The sequence below is a fragment of the Podarcis gaigeae genome (genome assembly GCF_964106915.1).
Source record: "Podarcis gaigeae genome assembly, chromosome: 1".
Classification (NCBI taxonomy): domain Eukaryota; kingdom Metazoa; phylum Chordata; class Lepidosauria; order Squamata; family Lacertidae; genus Podarcis; species Podarcis gaigeae.
In genome coordinates this window covers 75047078-75060514 of record NC_139678.1, presented here as the reverse complement: position 1 = coordinate 75060514, position 13437 = coordinate 75047078, and the positions used below count along the sequence as shown (strand labels likewise).

At 42.8% G+C, this 13437-nt stretch overlaps 1 protein-coding gene across 2 annotated transcripts; it reads left to right on the top strand.

Moving 5' to 3' along the window:
• Window positions 1-231: 231 nt before the first annotated feature.
• Window positions 232-12031, top strand: TNNI2 (troponin I2, fast skeletal type). Of its 2 annotated transcripts, XM_083723723.1 has the most exons (7): window positions 232-380; window positions 2194-2226; window positions 5314-5355; window positions 6841-6969; window positions 9106-9195; window positions 9967-10143; window positions 11582-12031. In XM_083723723.1, the coding sequence occupies exons 4-7, from the start codon at window positions 6847-6849 to the stop codon at window positions 11675-11677; spliced, it is 486 nt and encodes a 161-aa protein (XP_083579849.1). In that variant the 5' UTR covers window positions 232-380; window positions 2194-2226; window positions 5314-5355; window positions 6841-6846; the 3' UTR covers window positions 11678-12031. The 2 variants fall into 2 exon arrangements, with proteins under 2 accessions (XP_083579849.1, XP_083579848.1); XM_083723722.1 differs by lacking the exons at window positions 232-380; window positions 2194-2226 and having other exon boundaries at window positions 2711-5355.
• The last annotated feature ends 1406 nt before the right edge of the window (window positions 12032-13437 follow it).

The window sequence follows — 13437 nt, the reverse complement described above, 5'->3', positions numbered from 1 at the left end:
CATGTGTATATGTATATTTTTCATATGTGTCTTTCACTGGATTCATTTTACCTGTTTACCATGTAAAATATATGACTCTGCTCCTGACACTCTGCAAAATACACTTCCTCTTCTGTTATTCTCCCTGCTGCCTGACTTCTCCAAGACTTCTTGACTGCTTCCCAAATTGATTGCTTTAGCCGAGGGGGGTGGTTTGTATTTCTGGACCCTTACACACCATTGGTCTAAGGAAGACTCCATGCCCTTAAAGAGAGAATGGGTTTTTTTGCTGAGCTGTTTAAGAAACACATTTATACCTCCTCAGTAAGCCAGCTGCCCGTGGCTTGCCAGTTGATCCAGTCCTCCCACCAGCGCTGTGTGTTTTTCTTCTTGGGACTTAGGTGAGCCCTTTGCATGTCTCTTATTGACCTCCCCCGCCCCCACTTGCTGTTCTAAGAGGCTGAAAGAAAGAGTAGAAACTTTGTGGTTCCTAGATTAATGATTCTTGACTGGGGGGGGGGAAAGGATCTAAACCCCAGTGTTGGAGTCAAAGTCTGTCCTCTGAGCACCCATCTGTCTTTTTTCTCTTTAGCCTGTTACAGCAATCAATTTCATCGGACTTTGTTGCTGGTCCCACTCCATAAAAGTGGCTTTGGCTCTCAGGATTCAAGAGCTGGAAAGCTCAGATTTACTCCTTCCTCATATTTAATTCCCACGATGTTAAGGAATCTGCAGTGTAAATTTGCACTGCGAAACCTGAGCTTGAGAATGCAGTCAAATCTCCCTGCTGAAAACATGGCCTGTTTCTCCATTAAAACTTGCTCGGTAGAGAAAGCCTAACCAGAAAAAGAAAAAGAAGGAAGCATACGATTTTGCCTTTCAGGAAAGAAAAGCATAACTAATCTGAGTAAGCTTGCACTCTGTTCAAATTGTTCAGTAAGCAATTTTGGGGCGGTAGGGAGCAGATGGAAAAGCCACTTGTTGAAGAAGAAAGGGGAAGATGTAATGCTTGATTGCGTCACCTTTTTCGCACTTGCTGCTAAGAATATGATTAAAATAGGGTGCTTTGTTTTCAGTGAGTCTGAGTGGCGCTGGTTTCACAAGTAGCATGCTGACATTTCTGCAAAAAAGGCAACTGACAAGTTGGGATATACTGTAGAAAGTACGGAAAGGATACAAAACTGCAAATTACACAAACGTCTATTTTGATGATTGGCATGATTTCCCTCTGTTGTTCCTTATTTGTATTTTGTTTTATTTCTAGTATATGTCACGCCCACTGTCATTTGCACCTTTGCCACCTGCGGTTACCACAATGACACCCCTCATTGGCCCTCCTGAGTCACTAGGAAAGGCAAGGAGACAGCTGCAGCTCCTTTGCAAGCCATTTTTAGAAGCACTTTCTTCTCCATTCTGTGATAGGCCCTACACATTTTTCAGGATAAGGTTTCTTTCGGGAGGTCAGCCATGGCCTTCGGGGGTGTCCTTTCTGGCCATCTTTTAACTCTTCCTTGTCTCATGCTGAGTATAATGGCCATCCAAAGATAGCAAAGTAGTTAGTTCACATACTGGTGGGGTTTGGGCGAGGCACATACCTTTTAAATAATCGATTTGAAACAATACAAAAATACAGGGAAACCTTAAAGTTTAATGCAACTTGTTCCCGAGAAGCCGCTGAAATGGAAGCAAATTCCTAAATGTATAGCTGTGTACTTCTGTGGTTACCACCATTATGGCAGTCAGTAGAATGCATACATGTACTGATAAGAATCACTTGCAATAAAATGTAGGCTATTGACTAAGTAGCAAAGCATGCTTTTTCTCCTCACACGGGCTGCAATATGAGTTTATTGCAGAGGTTTCAGCACACAGTGTTTCTACAAGGGTTAAAACTTCCAAGTTTTCTGGAAGGCTTGGTATAGATAGGCTTTTCTCATTGCGACTGACCAAAGAATATATTTGTTTGTTATTGTAAGGTTGGATTTGTTGTGTTATAAAAGGGAAAAAAAATAATACAAATTATATGGGGGGGGGGGAGAGAGAAAATGTATTTGGCAGCCTTCCATAAATTTGGCAACTACTTCCTCACTCAGCAGATGGGGAGCAGTTGGGCAATAAGTACAAACCAATTTCTATTTTCTAGTTGTGACCAATGTTGTTTAATCTAAACAATACACTTGTATTAAATATATATATGCCTTTGGTTTGTTGCAGGTGCTCATCAACAAAACCAAGATGTCTGAGTAAGTTACTGTTATGTATATTTTGTGGGCCACATTTTTAAAAACACAATTCTAGAGCTACAATTTTTCTTTCAATCCCGTCAACAAGAAGTAATACCTTTCTGCACTCCCATCTTTCTAGCGCATGTGCCACATCGGCTTCTCTATGCATATCGCCAGCTGGATGGAGAGATGCACATGCAAATAGATCGTGTGCACTGGGCCGTCCCCCATGCCACCCAGCGGCTGGAGCTGTGTGCAAAGAGCTCTTTCAAAAAGTTACAGTTCTTCTGGTTATCTGGCTTCTCTTTCATCTTCCTTCCCTGCCAAACAATAGATGGGTGGGATTTTAACATTTGCAAAAAAATGCTTCACCCACTATTGCCCCGATTGCTCCATACTCAGTCTTTTGGATCATAGAATCTGTCTTTTTATTCTCGAAACTAACCATCTGTTTTTCCTTCCCTGCTTTCTGCTTGTGTCTATTTCTTTCTCCCAAACCAGTGAAGAAGTAAGTTTCCCTTTCTATTTTGGCTGGGGTGGATGGGGTGAGGTTCATGGGTAGAACTTTGGATCAGAAGAGCATTGGCATGGTCATGCTATCAGTCTGGGATAAACTCTGCCCTCTTGGAGAAGATCTTGTAGGGCAGTGAAGATTACTCATCAACCAAAATGCATTGTCTTTCCTCCTCCTCTATAAGCGAGTTTCAAACATTCCATTCCACCCTCCCAACATTCCATCACAAGATGGAATCTAGAATGGTGCTATGGAAATGAAGAGACAGCTGTATATGTGTGTGTGTGCGTGTGTGCGCGCGCCTGCCTGCGTCTGCCTATGTACATGCAAATTTAGGCTCTCCTAAGTGGCACCCTTTAGTGCAACCGTTTCATTTTTCTTGCATAAATGGAAGGTTCTAACTAGAAGAAAGTGAAATGCTGTCCCACTTGGGAATGATGCCATAGGAAAGCTTGCACCCCCATCTCTGATACTGGGTTGCTTTGCCCCGCCCCCATCAAAGAACTTCCAGGGTGTGCAATGATAATAATAATAATATAATAATAATTTATTACTTATACCCCGCTCATCTGGCCAGGCCTCCCCAACCACTCTGGGCAGCTTCCAACAATGATCCTCCATGCAAAGCTCACAACTATGTTTCACTCAAAGCCACCCTCCCAGTACACTACTTCTACTATAATAATAGGTGGTTCAATAGTGGTATTTTTAAAAATCCAACAAGAGGATGATGTGCTCTTTGGGGGCTCTTTTTCTCCTGTTTGCCATTGCTGACACTGCAATAAGGAAATGTGGACACCTTTTTGCCAGGCTGACTTAGAAATTGTGTTAGCAGCTTCTGTGGGTATTAATAGATTACTACAGAAGAGCTATTAGAGGAAAGCTCTAGGGATTGGCATTGACCAGAAGGCTGATCCCTGCTTCTTTAAGCTGCCAATATGTTTGTCCACATTTACCATCTAATCTCATCCTGATGGAAGGCAGTGAAAGCAGAGACACTAGAAGTTGAGATTAGTAACAATGGTCTAGGACTCTAGGACATTAAAGAGTACCTTATGTACCTTCAGAAAGTTTTAGCAGAGCAAGGCATGTGTTACTTCTGCTCTGCCCAAACTCTAGAGAAGATTGTGGAGTCTAGAATGCCCTCTGGGCATCTGCAGAGAGGCCTAATGCAACCTGGTTATGCGTGGAGGTGAAGCTGAGCATTGCTGTGCATTCTCTGAAGTCTATGACATAGCAAGGGGTCAAGGGCATCACTGACCCTTCTTGACTGGATGCTTCTGTGCATGTGAAGTAGCATGTTCAGGCTACAGTAGGCCTTTCCTCACAAGCATAGATGCAAGATGCAGTCAGTGATCTCACTGCCCCCTTGCCATGCCAGAGGCCTGCAGGCATACATGATTATGGAACATTTGCTAGCCCAAATTTTGGTTGTAGCAGAATATGGCACACTTGGTCTGCCTCTGTGATGGTTTTGAACTATTCAGTGTTAGGTGGTTGTTGTGGTGGTGGTTGTTGAGAGCATGTATGCCTTTATTCATTCATTTGTTTGTTGTTTCCCATCCCTCCTATTTATCTAAAAGGATCCCTAAAGTAGCTTACACATAACATCGCAAACTGTAGTCAGAACTATTAAAAGCTATTAAAGCCATCCAATTAAGACCACTAATCAAAATTAAGCAACTAATACAAGAGAACAAACAGACATTAGTTTTACAGTCTTAACAATTAGGTAATGCCCCCCCCCCCGGGCTTTATGGGGAAAGTTTTTTATTTTTATTTTACCAGATCCCTAACAGTCAGAAGAGAGGTGTCTTGGTGGACTTCCTTGGATGGATAGTTTCATAGTGCAAGGGAAACTCCACTAAAAAGGCCCTGAGTTTTGTAACCACCTTCTAGGCCTCAGAAATCTAGAGCAGCTGAAGAAAGGCCCATCTAAGCATATATGACTTACCATATGGGTTCCTTTTCTTACTGGTGTATTTGGTTTCTTTTCTTTTCACTTGGGTGCAAACTTTCCCTCTCTTTTGCTTAGTCCCCACCACACGTATTGAAATGGATTTTCCCATAGGGATAAATTGCCCAAGAAAGAGTTACAAAATGGGCTTCTGGAAGAAGCATCTCATAGCATACGTAGGAACACTAATGATAGATTTTGACCAAAGCCTACTGCAGTAGAGCCAAGTCTTTCCATTGCCTTTAAAAGTCACCTTTAAAAGGCCAAATTCTGGTCTGGCTGCCCCCCATACTGTGGTGACCTTATCATATTTCTTAAACATTCATGACTTGGATGGGATGCCCTCAAATGAAAGTACAGCAAGCAGGTCAGGGAGCTATTCAAAACATGAATGGCTATTCCCTCTGCCCCAAAGCACCAGAGATAGAATGTGCTGTTGTTATGAGGAGCCAGCTTGCAGAAGCAAAGGGTCCAATTAGCATCATTCGAGGGCAAATCTTGACATCTATACCCAATTGCCTCTTGAAGCAATGTCAAAAGACATGCCTGGGGGAGGGGGAGAAATCGGCTGTGACTGTGAGAAGGACAAAACACTTAAGTAACCCACTTCTTTCTCATTTTGCTTCTTGCCATTTCAGAAAAGGAAGAGGGCAATCACTGCCCGCCGGCAGCATCTCAAGGTACCTTTTCTCTCTGGTCGTTCCTAACAAAACGACTTCTGTTTCTTTCTTACTTTTCCCATTGGGTAAGAGATGTGGATGGTAAAAAGCTCTAAGCCTCACAGCACTGAACTCTGCCTGAGTGGCCCCTTTTCCAAAGGGCTTCTTGACATCTACAGAAAATTGGCCTGACTATTCCACACTAAGACCCTTTTCTATTGTTGCTATTCATCTACAAGAGCACTTTTAAAATGTCAGACACTTGACAGCATGGTTAGGGAACTGGTGGCCTTCCAGATATTGCTGAATGACAGCTGCCGCCATTCCTGACCACTGGTAATGCTGAAGGGGAGCTGTAGCTCAACAACATTGGTGGGGCACAGGGTCCCCATCCCTACTTCACAGCTTCTGCCATGTTTAACTTTTCAAGTACAACAGCCCCACACTTGCCATGGTGGTGGCAGCAATGATGGCAGTTTAGACACAGAGCTGCCACAATCTTGTGAAAGAGGCCCCCTCGCCCATATGTCAACAGGGAAGGGGGCAGATGGATGGGTGGTGTTGAGACTTTTCCACCACACCTTTCCCCCCAAGTGTGTTTTTTTTTTGCCAAGCTGAGGCAACTTGTGATACTGAGGAGAAAGGTGCTCAGGGAGAAAAACTGCATGGACATAATCCACAAGTGTGTGTGTTGAGGGCAGGTATGGTTTTGAACCTCTCACACATGGATCCTTTTCATTGTTAAAATCAGTGCCTGCCCTCTCTTTCTACATGATTGGTGCAGCTGCGTGTTTAAGCAAACAGAACATCTGCTGTTACAACTAGCTTGACTCTGAATCCAATCATTATAGTATTCGTTTTACACAGGATACAAGCTAAGGGGCGGTGGCTTTCCCAAGACCACCCAGTGAAGTCATGGCAGAGCACAAGCCCTGGCCCTACACCAGAAATGGGGGACCTGTGAACCTCTAGATCAGGGGTAGGCAACCTAAGGCCCGGGGGCCGGATGCAGCCCAATCGCCTCCTCAATGTGGCCCGTGGATGGTCTGGGAATCTGTGTGTTTTTACATGAGTAGAATGTGTCCTTTTATTTAAAATGCATCTCTGGGTTATTTGTGGGGCATAGGAATTCATTTACCCCCCCCAAAAAAAAATAGTCCGCCCACCACATGGTCTGAGGGACTGTGGACCAGCCCATGGCTGAAAAAGGTTGCTGACCCCTGCTCTAGATATTGTTGGCCTACAGCTCTAAGCAACCCTTATGGTTGGCTATTCCGACTGGGGTTAATAGGAGTTGGGAGTTCAATAAAATCTGGAGGGCCACAGCTTCCAAACCCCATCCTACCCTTTCCCCATTAGGCCCATGCTGGCTCTGCCCAGTCCATTTCTCTGTGCCCAGCACTTCACCCTGGTGGGTGTTTGTGTATCATTGTGTATGATGACGATTGCCTTGAGAAGTCGTTCTGTTCCTCCAGTCATTGTGCTTGTCCCAACTTTATCCTCCAGAGTGTTATGCTCCAGATTGCTGCTGGTGAACTTGAAAAAGAAGCTGTAGCCAAAGAACAAGAAAAGGCCAACTACCTTGCAGAGCACTGTCCACCTCTGTCACTCCCAAGTTCCATGCAAGAATTGCAGGTAATAATTGAATCTCCTCCATTCACTGCTGCACAAGAACCGCAACATAGGATGTCAGTTCTAAGGTGTAGTGACAATAAAGGTTTATTATTATTATTATTATTATTATTATTATTATGGCTATTATTTAATTTCATTCACCTCTAGTTTGGTCTCAGTCTATTGCCTACTCCAAACAATCTTCAAACCCAGAGGCCTGGACATGCCTGTGTAAATGATAATTCTCCTTTCACACTAGGTCTTCACAGAGCATGTGAGTGAATGCATATTGGTCCAGACAGTGATTTTTAATTTATTTTTTAGAACACATCTGTGCTTAACAACTTTGCCTGATCATTCATGATACAACGGCATTGGTAGAAACAGCTACATAGAACAAGGATGGGGAAGTGTAGCCCTCCATATGTTGTTGGACTCCAACTCCCATCAGCCCCAGCCAGTTTAGCCAGTGTTTTGAAATAATGGGAGTTGGGGGTCATAAACAGCTGGAGGGCACCAGGTTCCTTTCAAACCTGACATAGGATATTTTATCAGAATCCATAGTGTTGTTTAGTGGTCAAGGTTGAGATATTTGGTTGCAACATTTGTTATTGTGTTTTTTATGGATTATTTGCTCCTATGTTGCTTTTGAATCAAAGACATCATTTAAATAAGGTTGGACTGTATTTGTAGGGCTGTACACACACACACACCTCGTCATGTTCAGCTCCCATGTGATTTTTTTCACTCAGAATTGCCTGTATATCTGGCCTTGTCATTGCTTCTGCACATTGAGTGACTGTTGTTGTAAACAACGGTCCACCCCTATGTGTGCTTATTCAAAAGTAAGGCCTATAGTGTTCAGTAGGGCTTACTTCTAGGAATATTGGCTTAGGATTGCTGCCTAAGGGAGCCTCCCATATCAGATACACATTTCAAAGGCACAGAACCTTTTGCTTTTTTTAAAAAGTGTTTATGTGTGTCACTGATGTGTGTTAGCATGAGGTATGAAGAAGCAACTACAATGTGTTTTCCAGAATATGCTGCTTTTCTGCAGTTTATGGTTGGATACACCAAGAGTCTTGAGTTTTCCTGAAAATTTTGCACCCACATCTCTTCCTGTCCCACAGTTCCCTGGTCACTGAGCTCTGAAGCAGTGTCCCAGATTGAGGGGGAAGCAGACTCAACCATGCCAAGAAAAATGCCTCTGCCACTTTTCATGACTTGCTCAATAATCTCTTGATAAAATAATTCATATCCCTCAGCAGGGCCTATGCAAGTAGCCATTATTGCATCTAACCACATAGCAGGTTCCTTGTACTACAGTGGAATCTAGTCCAGTGAAGGAGGTGGCTGAGAGTGCAATCCTAGAGACACATCTATGAACTAAGGACAGTATTCAGCTAAGTGGTTGTAACAGGGCAAGGATTAGCACTAGTGCAATGGGATCCCCCCCCCCCCCATCCAGCCCTGTTCATGCCCCACAATATCCCCAAATCTGCTCTGGAAGATTAGGTGAACCTACAGAACAGATTTAAGGGGCATTTGGGGCAGACAGAGAGGGGGTGAGTATTCCATCATACAATGACAAATTTTGTGCTCATGGAATGTTCTCCTTAGCTCTGCTTTGACAACAAACCCAAGTCCCACAGAAGTAAGTAAAGAAAAAGAATTAAGCTGTAAATTACATCAGGTGTGAATCAGGATTCCTTGGTATGAAGGACACGCTTTAATGCAAAACTAGCAATTCAGTAACACACACACACACCATCCTAAAGAAAGGATGAAGTGGCATAAGAGAATCCCACTTATTTATTATATTTATATTCTGCAATCCTATGCATACATTTGCCAGGGAAGTAGGTAAAGGTAAAGGACCCCTGGATGGGTAAGTCCCGCTGAATTCATTGAGACTTACTTCTGAGCAGACAGGCACAGGATTGGATTGTCAAAATGCTCTCTACTTGATTTAGGTTCTCAGATTTTCAAAAAAGCAGCTGGACTGAAGAACTCACTATGAACACTTCTGAAACTGTGTAGCCAGACCTCTGTACTGAAGACACATAAAATATAGATTTCCCCACAGAAAGACTGGGGAGGAAATGCCCTATGGGTTTCAGCAACCCTCTTTAATAATCTCTCCTTGTTTCTCAACAGGAATTTTGCAAAAAACTTCATGCTAAGATAGAGGAGGTTGATGAGGAAAGATACGACACAGAGGTTAAGTTACAGAAAACTACTAAGGAGGTAATCCAGCTCTGTGCTGTATTGAGTGTGTGTTTCAATTTCTGGGCTTCATTGTCCTGCTTTTGTTTCCAAAGAGTGGGTTGGGTCCAGAAGGATACAATAACTTCTTGTATATAGCTCTTGAACAAAGGTAAAAATTCCACAAATGGATTCAAAGTTACATTTCTAGACTGTCGGAGGTCTCACTTTCTGTGTTAAGGGTGTGCATAAAGGGTATACCTGAAATATATGATGTGTGTTCAGTAGGATAAGAAACCACCAAGAAACTATGGAAGACTGGCATCTGCCACCTAGAAGAAAGTGTTTACTTGTTACTAGGGGTAGTTGCATTGGTACATTGACACCAATTTTCTAAAAAGTGTAAAAAGGAGGAAGAAGTCATGGAACAAATTACATTTTGTAATGTTCAAATTAGCTGTGGGAGGGTTAGTTCCTCTTTTGTGAGAACAGAAGCAGAGCAATAGGAGACAACTCTTGGGATTAAATGCAGTCTTTGCCATATATTTGTAGCACATCTTTGTAGTATATTTGTGGGCTATCACACATAAAAGAGTAGGTACAGACATACCTTCAGTGTAACTCCTAGAACTACTTTCCCTTTGTATCCTTCCCTCAAGTGCCTGCTTCTGTCTTGTAATGTCTGTATACGGTACTTTACTTTGTCAGGCTGTGTCCTATAATTGAGTAGTGCCTTGTGCTGTATCCCCCTAATCTAATTTCAGCCACCTTTCCCACCCTTGCACCTTTTTCTTTCTCTGCCTCTCCCTCTAGCTTGAAGATTTGAGCCAGAAACTGTTTGACCTGAGGGGCAAGTTCAAGAGGCCACCTCTGAAGAGAGTCCGCATGTCTGCAGACGCTATGCTACGTGCCCTTCTGGGCTCCAAACACAAGGTCTGCATGGATCTTAGAGCTAACCTGAAGCAAGTCAAGAAGGAAGACACTGAAAAGGTATCTAAAGGGGTTAAAAGAAGCATCCGCTATAACTTTGCTGTGTAATTCATGGTCTGTGTTCAGGTCTGGTATCTTTCTCCCCTTAGTGCCCAGTTACTCAGTTTAGCATTTAACAATGTTCCCTTACTTCTTTGTTGCATTCATTTCCTCGTCACTAGCAACTAGCCTCAGGTTCTTTCTTTTGCTTCACCTGGTAATTGTCTAAAGTAGCTCAGTTGGGCAAAAGCCTGGGATGCTGTTTATCCCCCCCTTTTTTTGGTACTACATTCAATGTCAATCATATTTGGTTGTACTTAAGAAAATTACGTCAGGTTTTTTTCATTTTACCTCTTGGAGGTATGTAGCTACTAATACTGTAATTGCAGATGCACAAATGAAGGCAATGACTTTTCAGTCCAATCTAGACTGCAGTCCTGTACAAACATATTTGGGAATAAGTCTGATTGAACATAATGGGGCTTGCTTCTGAGCAGATGTGCATAGGGTTGTGCATTAATTTAAAGCCACAGATCACAAGTAAAATAACATAAATTCATTCTTTTGTTTTACCTCCCCCCCTCCAAATAGAGTCTCAAGGCAACTTACAGCATTGATTTTTTTTTTAAAAAAAACCCATTAAAGCCAGAATAAAATACGAAGCTTTAAGACAGGCAGTGCACAGTAAAAGGAAAAACTGTCAACTATTCATAGCCCTGCAATTTTTTTCTGCGTCCCTCACCACTCCCACCAAAACCTGTCAGAGTGAAAACCTACCAGTTTGCTTCCTATGAATCAGCAAGAAACATGCTGTGTGGGTTTCTTAAAGGAGAACATCTCCAAGAAGCACACTGATAACAATGGTAATAAAGAACCATTACTGAGATAAGGGTGAATTTTAAAAGGCCACAATCAGACAACAGTGAGTTTTTAAAAACTGCATTTTAAGTCAGCTGGAAGATGACAGGAACCAGGAAGGGCATCCAGCTTAAGCAAGCAGTAGGTGACTGCAAAAGCAGTACAGTTAGTTGACTTCCAGGGTTTTCTGATTATGAGGCTGTACCCAACTCTGTTTTACTTAGAGCAGACACATAAAAATTAATGGACTCAAGTTAGTCATGTCTATTAATTTTGGTGGGTCTGCTCACAGTAAGACCAACATTGGGTGCGACCCATAGTGTCCAAGACTCTGAATTGTGTCTGGAAGAAGAATCATTTTCACTTCTTGCTGTGTTTTGTGTTGAGTTTTATGCTGTTTTGGGATTCATAGATACCAACGCTCACCTTTCTGGCTGGGAGCTTGTGAACCAGCCCTATATAACTGACACTCTTTGCTCATACACAAGTGCTTGTAGCATTCTCTCTGTCAAGCAAGGCTGTGTAAGGAAAAGCAAATGGATGTGGCCCTTCATTCAAGGACATTGACCAAGCTTGAATGTTTCTCCCCTTCCTCCCATAGGAGAAGGATCTTCGTGACGTGGGTGACTGGAGGAAGAACATTGAGGAGAAGTCTGGCATGGAGGGCAGGAAGAAGATGTTTGAAGGCGGCGAGTAATAGGAACCATGCAGCTGTTCAGTCCAATCCTCACCCCCCATCCAAGTCCCACTGCTCCTTTTCCATCTATCCTGCCACCTCATTTTCTGCCAATCCTTTACAGCGCTGTTTTTGGGACGACTGTCCTCAGGCCACAGTTGCATTTCATAGAGCAGTCCACTTTACAGACCCTACCCGCAGCTTGACCCCATGTTATTGCTGGAAAGACAATTGTCTTGAGCTGTGAAATGTCTTAAAACCCATTTTGCAACCATGGTAGCTGCATGACCTGAAACAATCCAGTCATTAAATCCTGTAATTTGGTAGGACCTGTTGTTACAACTAAACTGATGTAAATAAAGCTTTGGAAGTGTGGCTGAATTTGTAAGCCTTGGGAGGCTGAGGTACAAAATGACTTTGTGCCGTGACTGCGTTGTATTTTCCTGACATGGAAACTGCAGATAGATCTCTCTCAGATACAAACTGCAGTTGCTGTTTTGCAATGCAGACACAGAGGACTTCCTTGTGGTGCTTTTGCATTATGTGTGTCATGGAATTAACTTTTGCCTTTGAGAAGAGTTCCCAGAGTTTGAATGTAAGCAAGTTTGCAGCTGCACTCCAAATTATTTTTTGCCTCATAGCCACCTGTTTCTGGAGCACTAGGGACAGTTTTAGGAGGCACTTGTATGACCACAAAACAGCAATAGCTATTACTGAATGGGTGAACAAGCTACTCAGCTGCAGATCAAATGTCCATAAAAGCTCCTGTCTTCAGGACCTTGCTCTGTCCACAGGCTGAAAGGAAGAGAGGCTTTTTGGGTGCTGCCGCTGAATAGAGCAAAATGCTTCTGGTGCCAGTTGAAGAGAGTAGCTTGTTTTTAATGTATTAGCAGGCAAAGGATTAGGCAGGATTATCTGTCTTCCACTAACTCAGTGTTCTCACTGCAAGGGCATTTTCTTTTAGCATAGTCATCATTATTGACACCAGTGTTACTCGAAAAACTACTCTGCCTGCCTCATACCTAAAAAATCTGAGCAGCTGCATGTGACTTGTTCTCAGTGTGTCTGCTGGGCAGGCTAATGAGGTGCTCCATCCCAACTATGGCAGTGAGAGACCTTATTAGATGCTGAACATAGTGATTGACTGGCCTTCCAGTCACCTGTGAGACTCAATTATTATTATTTATTAAATTTGTATAGCCCTTCATCTGAAGATCACAGGGCAGTTCACAACAATCTGTTGCTTCAGTTAGATCAAGCTTACATGTGGGATCAACAAAAAAATGTTGCAGTGTAGAGTGTCATTCATTCCATTCCAGGCCGCCTTAGTTTTTCATTGCACACCACTGCCTCATTCAGGACTCAGTCAGCATTCGATGGTCACAGAGCATGCTCAGTCCCCAATGTTCTCTTCTGTGCTCATCCCTTCCTTAGGCTTTTTACTGTTTTGGCTTCATAAGCAAACAGCACTCACAACCTGAACTTTGAAACCAAGAGAAGTATACGTCCTTAATGTTGAACAGGCCTCACTGGACTCCATGCATGGGACTGGGCAGTCAAAGGTTGATAATAGGCATAATGGATCAGAACTTTTATTGCATTGCCACTATGATGGCCATCACTTCAGTTCTCCGTTTCCAAATGCACTGCAAACCCCAATCAGATATTTATTATTATTATCAAAATAAAATCCAAATTAAATTACAATCTATAGAAACCAAATAGAATTACAAATTTAGTGAAGGGCTTCATATCAAAATATGCACAAATGTAAATACCAC

Bases quoted from the DNA above. Each gene is read 5' to 3' on its own strand.
- TNNI2 (XM_083723723.1), top strand. From the start codon at position 6,847: ATGCTCCAGATTGCTGCTGGTGAACTTGAAAAAGAAGCTGTAGCCAAA. The intron at 9,196-9,966 runs GTAATCCAGCTC...CTCTCCCTCTAG, and splicing joins TACAGAAAACTACTAAGGAG to CTTGAAGATTTGAGCCAGAA. The intron at 10,144-11,581 runs GTATCTAAAGGG...TTCCTCCCATAG, and splicing joins AGAAGGAAGACACTGAAAAG to GAGAAGGATCTTCGTGACGT.